The sequence below is a fragment of the Neoarius graeffei genome, chromosome 1 (genome assembly GCF_027579695.1).
Source record: "Neoarius graeffei isolate fNeoGra1 chromosome 1, fNeoGra1.pri, whole genome shotgun sequence".
Taxonomy (NCBI): Eukaryota; Metazoa; Chordata; class Actinopteri; order Siluriformes; family Ariidae; genus Neoarius; species Neoarius graeffei.
The window spans coordinates 46,294,187-46,318,111 of NC_083569.1; the positions used below are offsets into that span (position 1 = coordinate 46,294,187).

At 48.1% G+C, this 23,925-nt stretch overlaps 1 protein-coding gene across 2 annotated transcripts in view; it reads right to left on the bottom strand.

Moving 5' to 3' along the window:
* Positions 1 to 8,491: 8,491 nt before the first annotated feature.
* The window catches only part of LOC132893510 (DNA-dependent protein kinase catalytic subunit-like), a 141,865-nt gene continuing 126,431 nt past the window's right edge, over positions 8,492 to 23,925 (bottom strand). For both annotated transcript variants that reach the window (XM_060932709.1, XM_060932707.1), the window contains exons 79-86: positions 21,614 to 21,834; positions 21,398 to 21,490; positions 21,154 to 21,234; positions 18,528 to 18,599; positions 18,036 to 18,237; positions 17,713 to 17,901; positions 10,856 to 10,995; positions 8,492 to 9,093 (exon numbers count right to left, since the gene is read on the bottom strand). In XM_060932709.1, coding sequence (XP_060788692.1) covers positions 8,889 to 9,093; positions 10,856 to 10,995; positions 17,713 to 17,901; positions 18,036 to 18,237; positions 18,528 to 18,599; positions 21,154 to 21,234; positions 21,398 to 21,490; positions 21,614 to 21,834 — 1,203 coding nt within the window. In that variant the 3' untranslated portion in view covers positions 8,492 to 8,888. The remainder of the gene's footprint in view (positions 9,094 to 10,855; positions 10,996 to 17,712; positions 17,902 to 18,035; positions 18,238 to 18,527; positions 18,600 to 21,153; positions 21,235 to 21,397; positions 21,491 to 21,613; positions 21,835 to 23,925) is intronic.

Genomic DNA, 23,925 nt, shown 5'->3' on the forward strand with positions numbered 1-23,925 from the left:
TTAGAATCAGACACACACACACCTTAGAATCAGACACACACACACACACACACACACACACACCTTAGAAACCTTCCTCCCTCTCTCGCACTCACTCATTCACACTCTCTCTCACACACACACACACAGTTGATCTGTATAGATTCAGCTGAAATCATACCCTTGCTGTAAACTTCTCTCAAGAACTTGAGTATTGTATTGTATTTGAAGCCGTTCCTTTCCAAAGCATAAATGGAGCCGAATATAGCTGTAAATTGTTAATTTACTTTATCTCTGAAACTGCTGATTTTGAGAAGGAAATTAAATTATTATTGTGGAATTGTCATTTTCTGACTGTTCATTTTTAATGCTTATACTGGACTAGGCAGGGAACTCTACTGGCACACACCAGCCCCACCAAGAATTGTTTTCACCAGCCGCCACTGGCTAAACCCTGGTCCAGCGCAGTGTTGGCCAGCTAGCGAGCTAAGCTAACGTTAGCTAGCTAACCAACTTCGCTAGGTAGCTAGCAGCCACAGTCAACCACAAAAAAACAAACGCTAATATCAATCCAAAAGAGACAATTTTATCGACCGAAACTTAACTTACCGTAGAAAGAAGAGATCTGGATGACGTATGTCTGCAGTCTGTGTGTGCCGCCAGCGTGCTGGTCCCTGCCACGGTGAGCAATTCAAATGGTGGGTGTGGCCAGCTGAACGAGCCAGAGTGTAAATTCAGAGTGATTCTCAGAACAACGGATATCAACTCTTACACTTTCAGGAACGGACTCTAGGGGGAGTTCATTTTGATCAATTCTGAGTAAAATTAATAGTAACCCCTGTTAATTTACACCAACACGAAAAAAATAACACTGGCACATTTGCTGTGTTAACAACAACATCATCATCATTAACAACATCATCATCATCTGATCAGCATCATGCATCACCATCTCAAGAAACCATCACCATTACCATCATGTTTTATACCTTGTGGTGATTGGGATAAAGTTAGTTGACTGATTGCCCTCACTCCCATCTCTACTGTCAAATCTAAGTCTGCAGTATGTGTTTGATTGCCTGTTCAGGTCACCAAATAACTGTGTATTAGGGAATGTACACAAAAAATAATTCTCGCCTTCTCTTCCTCTCCTCTTCTGACGTTTTTCTTCTTCTTTCTCTCTCTTTCTCGCTTGCGTTCTCTTTTTTCCTCTGATAAACTCGAGTTTATCCTCCTTTCCCTCTCTTGTTCTCTCTATCTTCCTCTGACACGCTGGACCTGACCGTCTCCCATCGCCTTTTCTCCTTCTCTCGTTTTCTTTCTTTTTGCTCTTCTATCAACAACTTCTTGCAATTCTTCAGTTGTTTTTTTTACATGTACAATTTACGATATGATTTAAAAAAGTACATATTTTACATAAAAAATAAGTACATATTTTATCAACTTTAATCCAAAAAGTAGAATGAAGAAGAATGAGTCGGATTTTTTTATTTATTTATCAAAAATCGCCAGAAAAAAGAAAGAAAAAGAAAAATTCGGGCATGACGCGCGCACGTCGTGCATGGAGATTTTCCCACCATGACTGGGTTGCTGGTGATGGCAGACACGCGAGTCTGCGACGGCGAGCAACAACAGCGACAAGTTACTCACTACTCTACTGTCCCGACTACTACTCTACTTCACAACTCACTTCACTAGTTGTTGGGTTTCCTGTGGTGGCAGGCACGAACAGGACCAAAACCATCAGAAAACAACTCGATGGGTTTCTTTCTGTATCCACACTCTACGCCTATGGGGCTCCGCTCGCGCAGGAGCTCTGCTAAAAAAAAAAAAACTAATAAAATTGGACGTCTGCAATTCAAATTCAATAGCTTTCGGTCCACTAACCAAAAATAATTGGGTGTCAGGGAAAAATTATTTTTGTGACCTAAATTTGAAAAATCTGAAGGGTAATTGCCAGTCATACAAACCGCTTTGTGGTCAGTGTTCGTAATTGCCAGTCATACACACCGCCTAGTGGTCAGTGTTAGTAATTACCAGTCATACACACCGCCTAGTGGCCAGTGTTAGTAATTACCAGTCATACACACCGCCTAGTGGCCAGTGTTAGTAATTACCAGTTATACACACCGCCTAGTGGCCAGTGTTAGTAATTGCCAGTCATACACGCCGCCTAGGCGGCACGGTGGTGTAGTGGTTAGCGCTGTCGCCTCACAGCAAGAAGGTCCTGGGTTCGAACCCCGGGTCCGGCGAGGGCCTTTCTGTGTGGAGTTTGCATGTTCTCCCCGTGTCCGCGTGGGTTTCCTCCGGGTGCTCCGGTTTCCCCCACAGTCCAAAGACATGCAGGTTAGGTTAACTGGTGACTCTAAATTGACTGTAGGTGTGAATGTGAGTGTGAATGGTTGTCTGTGTCTATGTGTCAGCCCTGTGATGACCTGGCGACTTGTCCAGGGTGTACCCCGCCTTTCGCCCGTAGTCAGCTGGGATAGGCTCCAGCTTGCCTGCGACCCTGTAGAAGGATAAAGCGGCTAGAGATAATGTGATAAGGCGCATGATCAATGTAATTCTATTTTATATTAAGGGCCCGTTTACACGAGGACGCTGTCGGGTAAAAACGACTAAATATTTTATCAGAAGTGCCTTTCGTTTACACGAGGACGGCGTTTCCGAGGCTGAAAAACGGATAAAATTGAAAACGCCTTCCAAAGTGGATAAGTTTAAAAACGGCCCCCATTGCGTATCCGTCTAAACTACCCAATACGCGAAACTCTGCTTGGATCTGCTCACGTCGGGTACGCGTTTACGTCATACATGTGTCATATACTGTACATGCCAGCCCGGGAAGCAAGAAAGTAAGTGGGGGTGTCGTGGCTCAGATGGCTAAGGCATCATACCATAAAATCCGGGGACCCAGGTTCGGTTCCGACCCGAGGTCATTTCCCGATCCCTCCCTGTCTCTTTCTCCCATTTATTTCCTGTCTCTCTACACTGTCCTATCCAAAAAAAAAAAAAAGTAAGAGCATGTCTGATTACATCGATCCAACGGACCTTCAAGCTGCTCTGTGTTTTAATGCAGTAGATGTGTTTTCCTGCTCACCCGCCCGGCTGGAGCTCCTCAGTTTGGTGTCGCCAAGTTACACACACGCGTGTGCGTGCACGCGCGCGCCGCCTATTCAAGCCACTCGTGAAACCATAAACCCGAGACTGAAAACAAAACTAGCAGCCGAACGGATTTATTTTGCTGAGATGGACACTGCCTTTTCTCTTCTTCACCGAAACAAGAGTGAGTGTTACTTAATAAAGGCAGATTAAAAGAGTTTCGGTTTGCTCCTGCTCCTCCCTCGAGCACTACAGTACCTCAGCCGGACCGGTGTTCTGTAAAGTTATCCTAGCAAGTTCTCATACAGACCGTTTTATTATTCAAAACAAGTCATTACAAATTATTTGACTCAGCCAAAGACTCGACCAATACGCACAAAACATAAAAATCGGCAAATGCGTGAAATTCTCACCGATTTTCTATCAGCCCAGCTGATCGGTGGGACAAAACTACTGTTGAATTTTCCTACCCTCCTGGATTTCGCACATGCGTAGTAGGCTTGGTAGGATAACTTGACAGAACAGCGGTGCAGATCAGACAAGACAGAAGACGTTGCGCATGCGTGCAGACATAGCGGAGACATTTATGCGTCACCGTATAGACGCAGATTTCCTCCTTGAAAACGGTCGTGTAGACGCGGAAAAAAGTGAGAACGAAAACGGACTTTTGCGTTTTTGTTTTATACCGTCCCCGTGTAAAGTGGGCCTAAACTCTGGTCAAATATCTATCACAGTTTGCATTTTGTGCAATTTTTTTACCTTGTGCAATACCAGAAAAATTCAGTTGAAATCATGCCATTTGAGGCGAATTGGTCCGCCTCTGAAAAAACTTGGCATTTGGATTTCCCGGCAAACACTGATTTTCGTGACGTCACGTGCGGGACGCCTCCCTCTGAATCCTACATCAGCGCTGGTTTGTTTATGAGAAAACGACCTGGTGGTTTTCTGCAAAGTTTCTTCAACGTTATCGCGTAATTATTAAAATGGTTAACAGATGTATCATAGGAGGGTGCAGCAACACCAATCTTGATGGGATTAGGACTCATCGTTTCCCAAAAGACCGGACAACTTCTGTCAACTTCTTCTTGCAATTCTTCAGTTGGTTTTTTTACATGTACAATTTACGTTATGATTTAAAAAAAGAAAAATAAGTACATATTTTATCGACTTTTATCCAAAAAGTAGAATGAAAAAATAGCCGAAAAAAGAAAGCAAAAGAAAAATTCAGGCATGCGCGCGCCTGGATATTTTCCCACCATGACTGGGTTGCTGGTGATGGCGGGCACGCGAGGACGCGACACACAGCAAAGGCGAGCAACAACAAGTTACTCACTACTATACTGTCCCGACTACTCTACTTCACACTTCACTAGTTGTTGGGTTTCCTGTGGTGGCAGGCACGAACAGGACTGAAACCATCAGAAAACAACTCAATGGGTTTCTTTACGTATCCACACTGGGGCTCCGCGCCTGGCCCCGAGCCACTCGGTGGTGTGTATGACTGGTAATTACTAACACTGGCCACTAGGTGGTGTGTATGACTGGTAATTACTAACACTGGCCACTAGGCGGCGTGTATGACTGGTAATTACTAACACTGGCCACTAGGCGGTGTGTATGACTGGTAATTACTAACACTGGCCACTAGGCGGCGTGTATGACTGGCAGTTACCACTCAGTTTAGGTCATAAAAATAATTTTCCCTGACACCCAATTATTTTTGGTTAGTGGACCGAAAGCCACTGAATTTGAATTGCAGACGTCCAATTTCATTAGTTTTTTAGCAGAGCTCCTTTGTGAGCAGAGCCCCATAGGCATAGAGTGTGGATACATAAAGAAACCCATCGAGTTGTTTTCTGATTGTTTCGGTCCTGTGCGTGTCTCCACGATACCAGTGTTCATAATTACCAGTCATACACACCACCTTGGGCGGCACGATGGTGTAGTGGTTAGCGCTGTCGCCTCTACTAACACTGCCTAGTGGCCAGTGTTAGTAATTACCAGTCATACACACCACCTAGTGGCCAGTGTTAGTAATTGCCAGTCATACATGCCGCCTATAGGCCAGTGTTAGTAATTGCCAGTCATACACACCGCCTAGTGGCCAGTGTTAGTAATTACCAGTCATACACACCGCCTAGTGGCCAGTGTTAGTATTTGCCAGTCATACACACCGCCTAGTGGCCAGTGTTAGTAATTGCCAGTCATACACGCCGCCTAGTGGCCAGTGTTCGTAATTACCAGTCATACACACCGCCTAGTGGCCAGTGCTAGTAATTGCCAGTCATACACACCGTCTAGTGGCCAGTGTTAGTAATTACCAGTCATACACACCGCCTAATGGCCAGTGCTAGTAATTACCAGTCATACACACCACCTAGTGGCCAGTGTCAGTAATTACCAGTCATGCACACCGCCTAGTGGCCAGTGTTAGTAATTACCAGTCATACACACCAACTAGTGGCCAGTGCTAGTAATTACCAGTCATACACACCGCCTAGTGGCCAGTGTTAGCCAGTCATACACACCGTCTAGTGGCCAGTGTTAGTAATTACCAGTCATACACACCACCTAGGGCGGCACGCTGGTGTAGTGGTTAATGCTGTCGCCTCACAGCAAGAAGGTCCGGGTTCGAGCCCCGTGGCCAGCAAGGGCCTTTCTGTGTGGAGTTTGCATGTTCTCCTCGTGTCCACGTGGGTTTCCTCCGGGTGCTCTGGTTTCCCCCACAGTCCAAAGACATGCAGGTTAGGTTAACTGGTGACTCTAAATTGACCGTAGGTGTGAATGTGAGTGTGAATGGTTCTGTGTCTATGTCAGCCCTGTGATGACCTGGCGACTTGTCCAAGGTGTACCCCGACTTTCGCCCGTAGTCAGCTGGGATAGGCTCCAGCTTGCCTGCGACCCTGTAGAACAGGGCTAGAGATTATCGGCTAGAGATAATGAGATGAGAGATGAGACACCACCTAGTGGCCAGTGTTAGTAATTACCACTTAGCTTAGTTTTAAGCTGTGTTTTCAGAATCCATTATCTGAATCGTGACCTTTAGGTTGCTAAGGTTGAAGGAGCCATCAGGCAAAACAAACCCCATCTTTTCTAACTGTTACTCACGCTATGTTACATGGAAGCTGAACACACTCGGAGGAAACCGCTATCTACCCTCTTCTGCATATATGGGTCTACAGGGTTTTCTGAAGTGTTCCTGAGCCCATACAGTGATTTCCATTACAGACACATGTCTGCTTTTAATGCAGTGTCTCCTGAGGGCCTGAAGATCACAGGCATCTAGTGTCAGTTTTCAGCCTTGTCTCATGCATACAGAGATTTCTCCAGATTCTCTGAATCTTTTAATGATATTATGTACCGGAGATCAGCGTTTCTCAACATTTTTTCATTCACAGCACCCTTCAGAAGGATGCAAATTCTCAAGGCACCCCCATATAAAATATATGCAGTCATGCTGACCCCGGCAGTGACGTTGTGACATGGGAAAGGGGGCCGTGAGACAAATTTTGATGATGCATAAGGTGGCGATGATCTGCATTCGTGTAACTATTGTTTTTTGGAATTTTAATTCATTTTATTTATTTCAATGTTAGAATATATAATTTTTTTGATGGTAGCCCTAATGAAGCCAGACGGCACCCCAGGGTGCCGCGGCACACCGGTTGAGAAAGGCTGCCGTAGAGGATATGATCCCCAAATTCTTTGCAATTTTATATTCAGGAACGCTATTCTTAAATTGTTGCACTGTTTGCCAACGCAGTCTTTCACAGAGCAGTGAACCCCTCCCCATCTTTACTTCTGAGAGACTCTGCCTCTCTGGGATGCTCTTTTTATACCCAATCAACTCATTTTTTAAGCATTACACAACTTTTTCAGTCTTTTGCTGCCCCTGTTCCAACGTTTCTGAAACATGTTACTGACATCAAATTCATAATCAGCAGATATTTTTCAAAAAACAAAATTTCTCAGTTTCAACATTTGATATGATGTCTCTGTACTATTTTCAGTGAAATACAGGGCTTCCATGATTTGCAAATCGTCATATTCTGTTTTTATTTATGTTTTACAGTTTTTTGGAACTGGGGTTGTATTTTCAGGGACCCAGATTAATCTAGACATCATTAGTCCTTGCTCTAAAAGATCTAGTGTCAGTTCCAAAACATTGTATTGGTATGTGGTGATCGTGGCCATTAATCTCTAAACTAGAGAACCAAATTAGCCCAAATTCCAGTAAAGTTAACCCTCATACAACTGCACAGTCTTTTAATCCACTTCTGATTAAGCCAGCACATGAGACTAAACTGAGGAGACTTAACAGGACATGACGTGAATGTACATCGGTTTGTTGAGGCCAGAGAAGAGGAGACACAGCCCTTCATTGCTAATTAGTGGTGTAATGCGAATTTTAGTATTTAAGTGTACGATGCATTTTGGTAACCACCTCCTTTCTTTACTCACACGTACTCCACAAACACACCACCTGTACAGTTCAGTGATGTAATGATGCATCATCAAGATTCAGAAAATCATGCTGCTGCAGGTTGCAAGCAGTTAAACATGTCTCGGTTCCAAGTCTGAGGAGACTTAACAGGACATGACATGAATGTACTAAAAACACACAATGACTCATTAGGCACTCAATGTCTTCTTTCCAGCAGTGAAAAACCACTCGTCTTCCCTGCTGCTCATCCCTGTTCATTTTTGGATTGGTACCCATTTCTTTGTACTCATTTTCTTTGGCTCTTTCATCAACAAATTGCACTACAATACTGGAACTGAAATTTGCAGCTAAACTTCAGTGCCATTGCTCGGATCATGTCCTGCTCTTTCAAGTGCACGACTTCCTTGTCTGTGAAGATTCTCAGTCATCCAGGTCATAGTAAACTGTGGGTGGTAAAAGAGAGCAACTGGACTTGCTTGAAGATTCTTGAAGACGTTTCACCTCTCATCCGAAAGGCTTCTTCAGTTCACTGTTCACAGAACTGAAGAAGCCTTTCGGATGAGAGGTGAAACGTCTTCAAGAACCTTCAAGCAAGTCCAGTTGCTCTCTTTTACCACCCACAGTTCACGACTTGCTTCCAGTTAATTAATAGCCAACCCTTTGTGCAGACTGTATATGCATGTGTTAAATAATTAACATGCAGAGAATTCTGTTACTTTGTTGAGCTTCCTAATTAGTTAATATTGCTGGATAGTTGTAAAATGTTTAGTTGCTAATTTTATTTTTCCTTTATTTAACCAGGGTAAATCCCACTGAGACAGAAGTCTCTTTTCCAAGTGAGCCCTGGCCAAGAAAAGGCAGCATCTATCTTTGAATATAAAGCATACAAACATAAAAACGCAATACAATGTACAAAATAAATAAGGACATAAACAAAATGAGGAAAATATAATAATTACAGAACTCAAGTGAGAGAAACATTTTTATTTCCAGAGGCATCTGCTTTTACTGCTATCAGGAAGACAGTTTTGCTCGCATGCTCTTAAAATCAATTACGGCAACTTTAATTTGAAAATCACAGGCTGATGTGGTATTAATTTCAAGAGCAAAGCAGTTGATGGACAGAACTCCTAAATTAATAAACAGTGATAAAAATTAATATGCATTTCTGGCCTCAGGGCCAAAAGAACTCCAGCAGCCCAATCCCTCCCAACACTAAAACACACACAGACCAGTTATCATCATGTCTAAAAGATGTAGACACATCAAATTATAAATTGGCCACAAGGATGAAACACCACAGTGTAATCACTGGAATTACAGCGGAACAGGTTTGTATCGACACTGATTTGTATTGTAAAGCTGCTCACATCCAGGGTTCCCAGCCTACAAAGGTCCTGCCAAGTATATTGGGATCAGCCGCCTGATCTATAAGACAGTCCACTTGCTCTTCCACGCTCAGCTCTTGCTCTCCGAGCCGGGCACGGATGTTGTGTTCCTCAGTTCCTCTCGCCACAGTCATCATGCCCTTAAACACAGGGTCCTTCTCAAAGCCGAGACGCAGCTCCTCACTGATGGAGAAAATATAGCATCATTGTACTTTTTTTTTTTTTTTAAATTGTTTTCGTGATTGGAAATTCCAAGTGCACTCAGTACAACATGACCATCTAGCTCATTTTGGATTTTAGGTGAATATGTAGCCTTTATATCATCAAGTGTTACAGATGAGTGCAAAAGTTTGCACCCCTTTTACTTCAAAACCAATACATTTTTAAACAAATTTGGTTTTACAGATGTTTTTATAGGGTGGCACGGTGGTGTAGTGGTTAGCGCTGTCGCCTCACAGCAAGAAGGTCCGGGTTCGAGCCCCGGGGCCGACGAGGGCCTTTCTGTGTGGAGTTTGCATGTTCTCCCTGTGGGTTTCCTCCGGGTGCTCCGGTTTCCCCCACAGTCCAAAGACATGCAGGTCATACACACCGTCTAGTGGCCAGTGTTAGTAATTACCAGTCATACACACCACCTAGGGCGGCACGCTGGTGTAGTGGTTAATGCTGTCGCCTCACAGCAAGAAGGTCCGGGTTCGAGCCCCGTGGCCAGCAAGGGCCTTTCTGTGTGGAGTTTGCATGTTCTCCTCGTGTCCACGTGGGTTTCCTCCGGGTGCTCTGGTTTCCCCCACAGTCCAAAGACATGCAGGTTAGGTTAACTGGTGACTCTAAATTGACCGTAGGTGTGAATGTGAGTGTGAATGGTTCTGTGTCTATGTCAGCCCTGTGATGACCTGGCGACTTGTCCAGGGTGTACCCCGCCTTTCGCCCATAGTCAGCTGGGATAGGCTCCAGCTCTCCTGCGACCCTGTAGAACAGGATAAAGCGGCTAGAGATAATGAGATGTTTCTATCTGCCAATTTTTATTTTATTATACCCCTACTCTGAAAGAGGGGGGCTATACTGGTTTACCTCTGTCCGTCCATCCATATCTCCGTCCGTCCGAAACACCCTTTCTCTCAGTAAACACAAATCATAGCCACTTAGTACCAAACTTCAGCTTGGGGTTCTATACCGTGTATACCATTTTCAAGTTTGTCCCACATTGACTTCCTGTTTATCGACAATGTATTTATGAAACCTATCAGGTGGATTTACAAAATTTTCATAAACACTTTTCTCAGCAACTACAAATCATACCTGCTTGATATTTGGTACTGAGCTTCAGCTTGGGGTTCTATACCATGTAAACCATTTTCAGATCTGTAGCACATCGACTTCCTGTTTACCGACTGAATGTATTTACGAAACATAGAGTGGATTTTGAGACTATTTCAAGAAGCAAAATGCTATTTCAAAATGACAGATAACCAGGATGCTATTTGAAATCCCTGGGGAGAACATTGCCCTTTACTTGTTTCAGAGTTAATTATTTGTTGAAGTCAACATTCATAATAAGTGTCCTATTCCTTCGATTGCTTGCATTCTGATATGGGGGGGGGTATGTATGTGAGTTGATCTTGTTTGTCCTAGTTACTTTTCATACAAACCTTTGAGTGTTCAGTGTCAATTACATTTTCACCATTGTGGCTCTGCTGCTCTATGTAGGTGGTTGCAACGCATCTAAACGCTGCCTCGTTATTGGATTTACGGCCTGAATCTGCGTACAAGTTTAAAGTTGACCGGAAAGTTCAGTTGTAGTAGAAGTCTGGGATGTGAAGTATCTGATGCTGTGATTTCAACTGAAAATGAAATTACTTTTGCATACAAAAGGTAAACAGCTAAATTCAGTTTACTGAAACACTATCCTAAGTGCCCAGAGAAAGTGCTGTCATGGCATCTGGCCTACCTCGTTATAACCGAGGGGTTGGCTCCCTCTAGCTTCTTGCGAGCAAAGTTGATCTTTTGGAGCGGGTACCAGTTGATCTCTTTGGTATCGATGCTTTCAGTCCAGGTGCCTCCTCTCTTAAGCTGCTTTAGTGCAAAGTTCTAAGGAGAACAATTTGAGAAACATGAGAGAAACATCTGAACCTGGAAAGTTTGGTAGTCAGAGATGAACTAAGGACAATTGAGGACACAACTGTTGGTATTTTCATCATTCATTAACTCACATTTTTATTCCCTGAAATGAAACATGCATTGGACATTCACAAGCATAAAACGAGGGTTATGTATATAACCGCGGTTCTATGAGTTTCGGATGACCGCCAGAGGCGGTGCTTTCAGCACATGGATATCCATCACACGAACGTGCAGGTCGAGTAATAGTAACAACAAAGTCACGTGTGACCTGGGTGACGTCACCCCGTGACCCCGGCATAAAAGACCGGTAAACCCAGGAAGTGACCTCTTGGCAAATCTTCTCGTGTACACTCCGAGTGACTGCCAAGCTCTGGCGGTCATCCGAAACTCATAGAACCGCGGTTATATACATAACCCTCGTTCTATTTCGTTTCTACTGACCGCCAGAGGCGGTGCTTTCAGCACATGGATGACTAATACCAACCAGGTCATGAGGAGTGCCTACCCGTACCCAGTGCTGCTGTGACGGGCCTGGAATGACAGCCGTCGCCACAGGATTATGTGGGACGACATTAAGACGGTAAAACCTGGTGAAGGTGCAGCTGGAAGCCCAGGAGGCTGCGCTGCATATATATGTCTGAAAGGGGCACGCCCTTCAGTGATGCCCATGAGGCCACCACGCCCCGTGCAGAGTGCGCCCTGACAGCCGGAGGAATCGGGAAGCCACTGTGCCTGTAGGCATGTAATATGGCCTCGACTATCCACTTGGATAGCCTCTGCTTAGAGAGCGCCAGACCCCTCGTCGGTCCTGTGTGGCACAGAAACAGGGCGTCACTCCTACGGAAGCCCTCTGTACGCGACACGTACACCCTGAGGGCGCGAACTGGGCACAAAAGTTCCGACCTCTCACCATGGCCCGCCTCGAACGCCGCAAGGCTAAGGGGCTGGTTGACGAAGGTAGCAGAGAGGGTCTTCGGGAGGAAAGAGGGGTTAGGCCACAGGGTGACCCCACTGTCGCCGGAGTGCCACTGCAGGCACTCCCCACTGACTGACAACGCGTGTAGTTCCCCGACGCGCCTCGTTGATGTAATGGCCAGAAGAAAGGCAGTCTTCAGGGAGAGCCCTGAAACGTCTGCCGTGAGCAGGGGCTCAAAACGGTGCGTCGCAGAGAGCCTGCAGCACCAAGTGAAGGTCCCATGTGGGTACCCGGCTCCGTCGGGGGGGTCTCAACCGGAGAGCACCCTTCAAGAACGTGCCACCAAGGCGTGGGACCCCACGGTCCTTCCCCCAACTCTGGCATGCTGGGCAGAGATGGCAGCTGCATAGACCTTGATGGTGGCAGGGGTAAGACCCTTATCAAAGCAGAGACTGGCGGAACAGTCGAATGGTCGGCAGGGGGCAGCATGTAGGCTCCTCCCCCCGAATTAAGCACCAGTTGGAGAAAAGCCTCCATCTGTTGGCATAGAGGGCATTGGTGGGGGGTGCCCGAGAGCTTGCAATGGTATTGACCACTGCCGGCTCACAAGGACCTCGCAGGGGGTCCGGCCCTTCAGCGGCCATACCCAGAGCTGCAGACGGGCTGGATCCGGGTGCCAGATCTGCCCTCCCAGCTGTGATAGCAGGTCAGTCCTCACTGGCAGGCACCAGGGGTCGCTGTTCAGAAGTTGCAGCAACTTGGGAACCACACTCGGCCCGGCCACCGGGGGGGCGACAAGCAGCAGCCCGTGGTGGTCCATCGCAACCCTGTGTAGGGTTGGCACGATCAGCAGCAGAGGGGGGGAGGCATACAGCAGTTGCCTTGGCCAAGCATGCGTCAGCGCATCCTAGCCCAGGGGACTGGGGCCGTGGAGGCTGAACCACAGAGGGCAGTGTGTCGACTCCTGGCAGGCAAAGAGGTCCACCTCTGCCCTGCCAAAACGTTCCCAGATGGCGAGGACCACCGCTGGGTTGAGTCTCCATTCCCCGGGATCGGGGTCCTGGCGGGACAGCAGATCTGCTGCCCTGTTGGCAGTGCCTGGCAAGTACATGGCACGCAGGCTCAAGAAATGTCGATGGGCCCACCGCAGAAGTTGGCCAGCCACTTCCAAGCACTGGAGGGACTTTGTGCCTCCCTGGTGGTTGATGTAGTACACTACCGTAGCATTGTCCGTCCGCACCAGAACGTGTCTGCCGGTCAGGCCTGGGAGGAAGTGCTGTAGGCCGAGGAACACAGCCCGTAGCTCCAGCACGTTCATGTGGAGACCGTTGAACCACCTCTGAAGCGGCGTAAGTCCAGAAGTCCCAGCGGGACCAGAGAGGAGGCTGCCGTAAGCATGCCCAGCAGGCGCTGAAAGGTCTTCAGGGCGAGTGACCTACCCCGTCCGAAGCGGCCAAGCAGTAGGCGGATGTTGTGGATCCTGGTCTGGGAGGGAGTTACCATCAACGACCTCGAATCCAGGTGCATGCCCAAGAAAGTCGTCTCCTGGCTGGGCACCAGCGAGCTCTTCTTGTAATTCACCCTGAGCCCCAGCTCTACGACATGCGAGAGCACAGTCGCGATGTTGGTGCGGGCCTGAGCTGCTGACCGTGAACAGACAAGCCAGTCATCCAGGTAAGGCAGGACACGCAAACCCCTTGCCTGAAGTAGTGCTGATGCCGCTGCCGCACACCCGGTGAACACACGGGGTGCCAGCGATATCCCAAAGGGCAGAACATTGAACTCGAAAGCCTGGCCCTCGAAGGCAAACCGCAGGAACTGCCTGTGGTGTGGCACAATGGGAGCATGGAAGTAGGCGTCTTTCAGGTCGAAGGTGACAAACCAGTCGCCCGCCTGGATGTGGTGTAAGACATCCACTGTACGCAGCATGCGGAATCTCATGGTCCTCAAGTGGGAATTGAGGGACCTCAGGTCGAGGATCGGGCGGATACCGCCGTCCTTCGGAACCAGAAAATACCTGGAGTAGAACCCACCTTGCTGTCTCTGCCTGTCGACGGGAGAGACTGCTCCTTTCTCCAGGAGGGTGGCGATTTCCTGCCGGGGGACGAGGGACTTCCCCGGATGGCTCACGGTGGTGTTTGACCCCATGAAACGTGGTGGACGGCGGCAGAACTGGATGCGGTAACCCTCGGTGAGGGTCACCAGCACCCAGGGGTCAACGCTCTCCAGCTTTGGAGCTGTTCGCTGGAAAAGCGGCCGACCGCCGGCGCGCTGATGTCAGCGCCGTCCAGAGCGCCCCCGTCGGTCACCATGGGGGCGACGAGGAGTGGACTGGGTGTAGGGGGCGGCACCGCGGGTCCGGGAGGTGGTGGGGTGGCGAAAGTCATCAACCCGTCTGGTCTCCTGGCGGGTGCGTGGCCGAGACAGAGTCGGTGTGGGCCCCCTGAAGGACTGGGCAGCATTGCCATGGTGGTGGGCCTGGCGGGGCCAGCGAACTGCTGTTACGCCTAGATGACCTGGGCACTCCGATCCAGGGCTTGCTGAGTGGCTTCGCCAAACAGCTCCCCGGGGACAACAGGGAGAGAGTGCAGCACACGCCGGTCGGGCTCGGCCAGAGGGGACTGTGCCCGCCATATCTGCTGGCGGCCGAGGGTGAGATACGACATCAGCCGGCCCAGTTCCCGCGACGAGTAGGCAAAGGCCTGGAGCCGCGTCACACAGCTCCCGTGATGCCGCGCTCGTCCCCTCCAGCGTCTGGGGGTCCATGACACCTGGCTGGCAGAAGGGAACTTAAATAGGGCGAGAACGCTCCAAGTAAGTAGCCCAAAATAAACTATCAGGCGGAAATAAAAAATAAACGACCAGGCGAACACACCCGTGGTCGGGAATATTAACAAGGATGGCGCCGTGCGCTACAGAACTGATAAACAGCGGCGAGAAACACCGCTTTAATTTAAATGAATGAAGACCGCTTACCTGAGCGACAACAAACCGGCCTCCAGCAGCGAGGACACGCCTCGGAGGGCTAGTCAGCTAACTCCACCGAGCGAGAGCGCTCAGCTTAACGGAGTAACAACCAATACGAATATAACACACAAGACAGCCGGCCCGTGAGCAGGCCGGAGGAAGGCTATGTGGGACCTCTGAAGAAAGCACTCTGATGCTGGGCCACCGGGGCGTGTCCAACCTCAGACGGGCCAATGCAGCCCTCAGCGTTGGCTGGATGGATGAGCATCCGCCTTCCGACGCTGCCACGGTGCCATGGCTGGTGACCTGGGAACCGGCCGGAGAGGTGGAGCCGTGACCATCGGACCCACCGCAGTCAAAGCTCTCCGAAGCCCGGATCGACAGTTCATCCAGGCCGCGTGCATCAACGGCCGGTGACAGAAGCGGTGGTGATGGTGAACAGTCGGGCTGCCAGGCAGAAGGGGTGGCTGCGGGAACACTGCCCCCTGTGGCGGAGGCTGAAGATTCGCCAGCAGGGCCTTCATCTCCTCCAGCTCGGTGGACATCACCTCCACCTTCTGAGCCAAATCGCCCGAGCGCTTCTTTTTCGCCTTAGAAGCGAAGACGTGTGGGGGAACCCACGGCGCTTGCTGGGCCCCGCTGCTGCAGCCGACACCGTGTCCTGTCCCCCCGAGGCCCGGGGGATGTCAGACGGAGAATCCGGCCGAGCCAGCCTGGCGGTCCGCGCAGCCACGCTCAGGCACATGCAGTCTGCGCAGGCCATGTCCGTCAGCCCCTGCCGCAGGTGATCAATACCCAGGCATGAGGGGCACTCGCGGTGGCCGTCCTCCGGTTCGAGGGGGACCGGCAGTTGGCGCAGCGAGAGAAGAGGTCCATGACGCCTGGCTGGCAGAAGGGAACTTAAAAAATAGGGCGAGAACACCCCAAGTAAGCAGCCCAAAATAAACAATCAGGCGGTAATGAAAAACGACCGGGCGAACACACCCGTGGTCGGGAATATTAACAAGGATAGGCACCGTGCGCCACAGCACTGATAAGCAGCGGCGAGAAACACCGTTTTAATTTAGATGAATGAAAACCGCTTACCTGGGCGACAACAAGCCAGCCTCCAGCGGCGAGGACACCGCCCCGGAGGGCTAGTCAGCTAACTCCACCGAGCGAGGGCGCTCAGCTTAACGGAGTAACAATACGAATACAACCCACAAGACCGCCGGCCTGTGAGCAGGCCGGAGACAAGGCTACACAAAATAAGGCGGTTAATAATATTAACAAAGATAGGCGCAGTGCGCCACAGAACTGATAAACAGCGGCGAGGAACACCGCTTTAAATTAAATAAATGAAAACCGCTTACCTGAATGAGGACAAGCCAGCCTCCAGCGGTGAGGACACCGCCCCGGAGGACTAATCAGCTAACTCCACCGAGCGAGAGCGCTCAGCTTAACGGAGTAACAAACAATACAACACACAAGACCGCCGGCCTGTGAGCAGGCCGAAGACAAGGCTACACAAAATAAGGCGGTTAATAATATTAACAAGATAGGCGCAGTGCGCCACAGAACTGATAAACAGCGGCGAGGAACACCGCTTTAAATTAAATAAATGAAAACCGCTTACCTGAATGAGGACAAGCCAGCCTCCAGCGGTGAGGACACCGCCCCGGAGGACTAATCAGCTAACTCCACCGAGCGAGAGCGCTCAGCTTAACGGAGTAACAAACAATACAACACACAAGACCGCCGGCCTGTGAGCAGGCCGGAGACAAGGCCACACAAAATAAGGCGGTTAATAATATTAACAAGATAGGCGCAGTGCGCCACAGAACTGATAAACAGCGGCGAGAAACACCGCTTTAAATTAAATGAATGAAAACCGCTTACCTGAATGAAGACAAGCCGGCCTCCAGCGGTGAGGACACCGCCCTGGAGGACTAATCAGCTAACTCCACCGAGCGAGAGCGCTCAGCTTCCGGAGTAATAAATCAATACGAATACAACACACAAGACAGCCGGCCTGTGAACAGGCCGGCGGCGAGGCTACACAAAACAAGGTGGTTAATAATATTAACAAGGATAGGCGCCGAGCGCCGCAGAACTGATAAACAGCGGCGAGAGGAACGCCGCTTTAATTTAAATAAATGAAACCCGCTTACCTGAAGCGAAAACAAGCCGGCCTCCAGCGGTGAGGACACCGCCCCGGAGGGCTAATCAGCTAACTCCACCGAGCGAGAGCGCTCAGCTTACGGAGTAATAAATCAATACGAATATAACGACAAGAAGAAAAGAGTTGGTGGACTTAGCGCAGTTTCTTGGAGGGTGCATAAGCACAGCCCCAACCCTACGGGTAACGAAACTACCACAGCGCTTTGTCCAAATTTCAATCCAACTCGCAACCTGCAAACGCGAGAAGATGTAAGAGGTCACTTCCTGGGTTTACCGGTCTTTTATGCCGGGGTCACGGGGTGACGTCACCCAGGTCACACGTGACTTTGTTGTTACTATTACTCGACCTGCACGTTCGTGTGATGGATATCCATGTGCTGAAAGCACCGCCTCTGGCGGTCAGTAGAAACGAAATAGAACTAAAATTCAAACCAATTAGTTGATCATCAGTTGTTGGAGTGTTAAATACAACGGATCATAGTGATATAAAACGAGTCCAATGTAAAGACAAAAGCATTTCTGAGGGTCAGTGTTCACCATATACATCACTTCATTATTATTATTAGGTTTTTTGTTGTTGGGTTTTTTTTTGTTTTGTTTTTTTAAAAGCTTTCACTCAGACTCATATGACATCCTCATACCTTCCAGTCGAGAGAAGGCTCTTTCACGAACACGTCCATGGTGTTGAGGAGGAGGTCAGGCTCGTCCCTGAATGCTCGGAGTGAGTGCACCATCACACTGCGGATCAGGCCGGACTCCGCCATGGGCTTCATCAGACTTATAAACTGACGCGTAAGCCGGAAGGGCATCAGCTCTGGCACTGGCAGAAACTTAAAAAAAACAAAAACAAAAACAAAAAAAACAGCATGTTTCAGCTTCAGCAAATGCAGTGTAAGCAAACTTTCCTGGCTCCTGTAGCAAACTGCAATAAGGAGAGAAATTTAAGTGAAAACGATATGCAAACCTGAGTAGCTGATCCAAAAGCATGGCCAAAGTCAATGCCAATCATGCCACCTGTTTCAGTATTGATCATGAAGTTGGAGAGGTGGCGGTCTCCGATACCCAACACCCAGTGACTGATGCAAAGCAGCGCGTGGGAGCTGGTAAAGTGAGAGCGCAGCGAAAGGAAGGCCTCAGGCGTCGTACTCATCTTCACAAAGGCTCGTCTGAACGGGTCAGAAAAAATAACCATCAAAATTTCAACATTACTCGTTACGTTCACCTCCAAGGCTTGTACAAACATGAAATTCACGTTTTCTGCTTAGCACAACAGTCGTTAAAATCTCAAATCAAAGGATTTGCCAGCATACCCTAATACTCTATATTAGTAAGACTAGTTAGCTCTTCGCTTGTCTTCCTCTGCCCTGTTTCCATCTGAGCTCCACTTTATAATTATTTCCACACAACACAAATTACAAAGTAAGTAGAGAATAATGGCCGGCTTGTAGGAGCATACCTCAGCAGGTCCTCTGGTACACTCTGCTCAATCCGTTTAAAGTTATTTACCGTGTCTGTGCGATTAGCCTTCCTGTAGTAAAAGATTAGATTAGATAAAACTTTATTGATCCCTTTGGGAGGGTTCCCTCAGGGAAATTAAGATTCCAGCAGCATCATTACAGATAAACAGAGAAAAGAAATAGAGAAAACTTCTGGATAAATTAAAATAAATTAAGCATTTACATATACAAATATAAAAGAATAAGATATGGGGAAGAGAGGAAGGGGGGAGAAGTGGGGTTAGGGTAAGTGTGTGTGTGTGTGTGGGGGGGTAAGCAGGAAAGATATTGCACTTTATATTGCACATTATATTGCACATTGTCCGGTATTGCTTATTGTTAGGCTAGGCTACTGTTCCTTCCCATCCTCTGTCCTCCTGTTCCCCCTCCTCCCCCCCAGAGAGGAGTTGTACAGTCTGATGGTGTGAGGGACAAAGGAGTTTTTAAGTCTGTTCGTCCTGCACTTGGGAAGGAGCATTCTGTCACTGAACAGGCTCCTCTGGTTGCTGATGACGGTGTGCAGAGGGTGACTGGCACCGTCCATGATGTTCAATAGTTTGTCCATAGACCTCTTCTCTGCCACCGTCACCAGAGAGTCCAGCTTCATGCCGACCACAGAGCCGGCCCGCCTGATCAGTTTGTCCAGCCTGGATGTGTCCTTCTTGGATGCGCTGCCCCCCCAGCACACCATGGTGTAAAACAGGACACTGGCGACCACAGACTGATAGAACATCCACAGGAATTTCCTGCAGATGTTAAAGGACCGCAGCCTCCTCAGGAAGTATAGCCTGCTCTGTCCCTTCCTGTACAGGTGGTCGGGTGTTGCAAGTCCAGTCCAGCTTGCTGTCCAGCCACAGCCCGAGGTACTTGTAGGAATCCACAGCCTCCCCCTCGACTCCCTCGATCAGAACTGGTCGTGACCTTGGTCTGGACCTCCCAAAGTCAGTGACCAGCTCCTTGGTCTTCGAGATGTTGAGCTACAGATGGTTCCTGTTGTACCACACAGCAAAGTCCCTCACCAGGCTCCTATACTCCTCCTCTCTTACCCCTTTTCCACCAAATCAGTTCCAGGGCTGGTTCGGGGCCAGTGCTGGTGCACAACTCGTTCAACTTGCGAACCAGCTGAGAACCAGTTTGCTTTTCCATAGCTCGGGGTGCTAAGGGGAGCCACGTCATTACATCACTGTATACGTCAGTTACGTTGCTGCGTTTGCATAAACTTTGGCGCGAACATCGAAGCAACAACAACACGGAGAAGAAGAAGCAGCAGCAACACAGACCACTGCTGCTTTACTGCATCCATGATATCTCGTTGCTTATTTAAAAATGGTGCCCTCTCGCAGTCTTGCTATTGTTGTTGTTGGTCTTAACAACTCCGCCCCCCTGCTGACATAAGCAGTTCTTTCCTCTAGCCCAGCAAAGAGCTGGTGCTACCCTGGAACCGGTTTTTCTGGCCCAGAGCCAATTCTTTGTCAGTGGAAACAGAAAACCCGGTTCCAAACTAAGCACTGGCCCCGAACCAGCCCTGGAGCTGATTTGGTGGAAAAGGGCTATCTGTCGTCACTGATACACCCAACGATGGCTGTGTCATCAGCAAACTTCTGAATGTGACACAGCTCCGAGTTGTAGCAGAAGTCCGCGGTGTACAGGGTGAAGAGAAGAGGGGCCAGCACCGTGCCCTGGGGTGCTCCGGTGCTGCTAATTACAGTGTCAGACGTGATGTCCTTCAGCCTGACGTACTGTGGCCTGTCAGTGAGGTAGCTGGAGATCCAGGTGACCAGGCAGGGGTCCACTCGCATCCTGTTCAGTTTGTCCTGAAGCAATAGGGGCTGGATGGTGTTGAAGGCACTCGAGAAGTCCAAGAAGAGGATCCTCAATGTGCCATTTCCCTTATCCAGATGCGAGTGGGCTCGGTGTAGCAGAGGATGGCGTCTTCCACACCAACACCTGCCCGGTACACAAACTGCAGACATTCCTGGGCATGTTGTACCTGGGGTCTGAGGAGGCTAAGGAAGAGCTGCTCCAACGTCTTCATCAGACGTGAAGTGAGTGCCACTGGTCAGAAGTCGTTCAGCTTGCTGAGCCAATTCTTTTTGGGAACTGGAACAATGCATGATGTCTTCCAGAGGGTTGGCAATCTCCCCAGCTGCAGGCTGAGGTTGAAGATGCGTTGGAGTGGTTCACCCATCGCTTCTCAGCCTTTTGGCTAAGATCAAGTGTGTGGAGTGGTTCACCCAGTTCAGCAGCGCAGGTCTTCAGTAGTTGTGGACACACCTTGTCCGGGCCTGCTGCTTTCCTGGGGTGAAGCTTCCTCAGTTGACCTCTGACCTGGTCTGCAGTAATGCATAGAGGAGGCTGTGTTGAGGTGGGGGAGGAGGGGGCTGCTGTGATGACTGGGGGGAGGTGTGTTGAGGAGAGATGGCTGCAGTGAGGGAGAGGGTGGGGGGGACGTGGGCTGGTTGAACTGATTGAAGAAGTCATTACATCACACAGTAATGTGCACTTGGTCTTTCCATTTTCATCAGACAGTAAGACTCAGTAGGACATTATGGCACCACTGTAAAAGGGAAATGAACAATAACATACCTGTATGTCTCAGCATATCGTCTTATTCCCTCAGTCCTCCCAGCAATTTTACTTAGCCAAGAGTCGTAGATTTGATTGGGCCTAAAACCCGGGGGGGAGTAGATGAACAAATAAGGCCACAGAAACATGAAATAAAGTGAGTTAGAGAATTAGTAGCAACTATATCAATGTATATTAATTAAACTAAATGCAGCACTAATGAACGCCGTTTACAGTCAGTCAAAGTCATAAAGAGACAGCGTACACCATTATGTTCTTCTGCTCTTTATCAGTCGTTTTGCTGGCCAGGAAGTCTTTCAGTGTGCAGGTATTTTCCATCCACTCGATCAGCCCAATTCTGCAGACAAAAAACAAGATTTTACCAGTGGACTGATGTGAGCAGACAACCATCCAGCAGACTACAAAAGAGGACTGCCCAAATCTCAAACACCAGATTCTTTCCCAGAAACCGATCCTGTACCTGCTGGTTATTGGAACAACCTGGTAGGTACGGAGCATCAGGCTGCGTTGTGAGCACGCTGTGTCCTGACTGAGAATGATGTTCATGACACCAAAGAGCTGCTCGATACGCTGGTCCTGACGCAGGTCCTCTCCTCCCTTCACCAGGAATGGATGGTCCCTTTCATCGTTTCCTCGCATGATGAGACGTTTTGGACGGCGAATGGAAGTCATAACCTTCACCTACAGTCACACGTATAGCAGAGCGAAAAGAAACATTGCTTAAATCGGCTCATTCTCATGTCAAGCGCACCCAGTCAAAATATGCCAAAGATGAGTACCAGTGGATAAATCCGAGCCAGCTGGTATAAATATGCTAGCAGGGATAAGCCCTTTTTTATTTTCTGGGGGGATGGCCACATCAACTAATTTGCTGTTTATAAAATCACTTCAAGTGGATAAATTAGGATTTTAGGAAATCAAGAACAATCGTGCCACCCAGAGTTCGAATCCTGATGATGCCAATTGTTTGAACTGGTCTTGGAATTTGCAGTTGTTTAGAAATGGCTCCAAGAGACATTCCGGAGTTGTGTACATCTGCGATCTTCTTTCAGCACAGTGGTGTAAGTGGTTAGCACTGTCGCCTCACAGCAAGAAGGTTCTGGGTTCAAGCCCAGTGGCTGACGGTGGCCTCTCTGCGTGGAGTTTGCATGTTCTCCGCGTGTCTGCGTGGGTTTCCTCCAGGTGCTCCGGTTTCCCCCACAGTCCAAAGACATGCAGTTAGGTTAACATGGGACGGCCTTGCACAAGTGGCTGAAGTGCCCAAGAGTGGCGGCGCATGCATATGCAGCAGCGTTGCTCTCCTATGATGAACTAAATTTCGTTGTACATTTGTACAATGACAATAAAGGCATTCTTCTTCTATTCTCAGATCTGCACCGAGCTCCTTGGACTTTCTCATTTTACTGTGTGTTGGCCAATCCAATGAGTGCTGTAAACAAACCCTTTTTGTGAAGGCACAGAGAAGCTACCAGCTGTAGTTAATCATGATCACTAACAGGAAGTTAAGAGACCTCGGCCTTGGCAAGATAAGAGACATTTTGGAAGTTTCAGCACCTCTGAATTAATAATCTAAGTGAACGTATGTAAATTTTTAACCCTGCATGTATAATCTTGACCCCGTGTTGATTTCAGAAAGTCCCCAAAAAATTAAAACTTGTGCACCAAATTCTAGTGTTTTTTTTTTAAATATATGCTCTCCAATCATTCTGCCACAGAAAAAGAGCAGTTCAAAGAAATATTCCAGAAAGCCTAAATATTGCCATGACATTTATATTCAAGATGACATTCATGTCACTGTATGTAAACTTCTGACCACAACTGTATAACAGATGCTGTAGATATAACTGAGCTCCAGCATGCCTCGGACATGTAATAGGGCTCCATCTAGCGGGTCTTCCTGATATGAGCCTGTCAGTGTGGTTTCTATTAGACCCCTTGTGCATGGCGTCATGCATCACGTGATCTTTACACCTGGGGGTCAGACAGACAGTCTTTCGTGTAAGCAAGGCTTAATCGGTCTTCAATCTGGTTCATTTTTGTGCTGTTTTTGGTTGTTCAAACAGGGAACTAGATAAAAAGGTATTACCGTCTCCCTGCTATCAAGAAAAATGTTTACAAATAGAAGCAAATGCTTCAAGAACAACGAAGAAATGAGTGGTTAAAGAGAATATGATGAGCGGCGCTAAGCCTGAAAACTCCAGAGAAATTCGTGATTGTATTTAAAATGTATTTTTTTTAAATAAATAAAAAATTCGGAAGTGAGTATGGAAGAGTTTGCTTAAGAATCTCATTTTATTTTTCTGCTCGCATTCGAGTTAGCTTCTTCATGAAAGTGTTTGATTTTCTTACAGATGAACCAACTTCTTTATTCCACACAGAAAACCCAGACTGGGTAGCAAGCAAACAACGCAGACATAACGCAGTAAAAAACCCAACAAGGAGCGACATGCGCGATAAATCCTGAAAGAAGAGAAAAGATTAAGAGCAGAGAGACCTGGAGCTTCGTTTCTGTTATCAGAGGAACACAGTCCTGTGCAAAATGTCACCATGGAGCCAGAGTGTAGTCATGACCCGACAGTTCGAGAGTGTTCCACCCACACACACACTGAACTTTACAACAGCTGCATGCATGTGAAACCATGGATTAAAGCAAAAAAAAAAAAATTGACTGAAAATTTACGGGGGGGAGGGGGGTGTTTATGGGTGGATTTCGATGAAATTCTGAGAATGATTAACTTAGAACTGATAACTTTTATCAATTAATTAATGGAT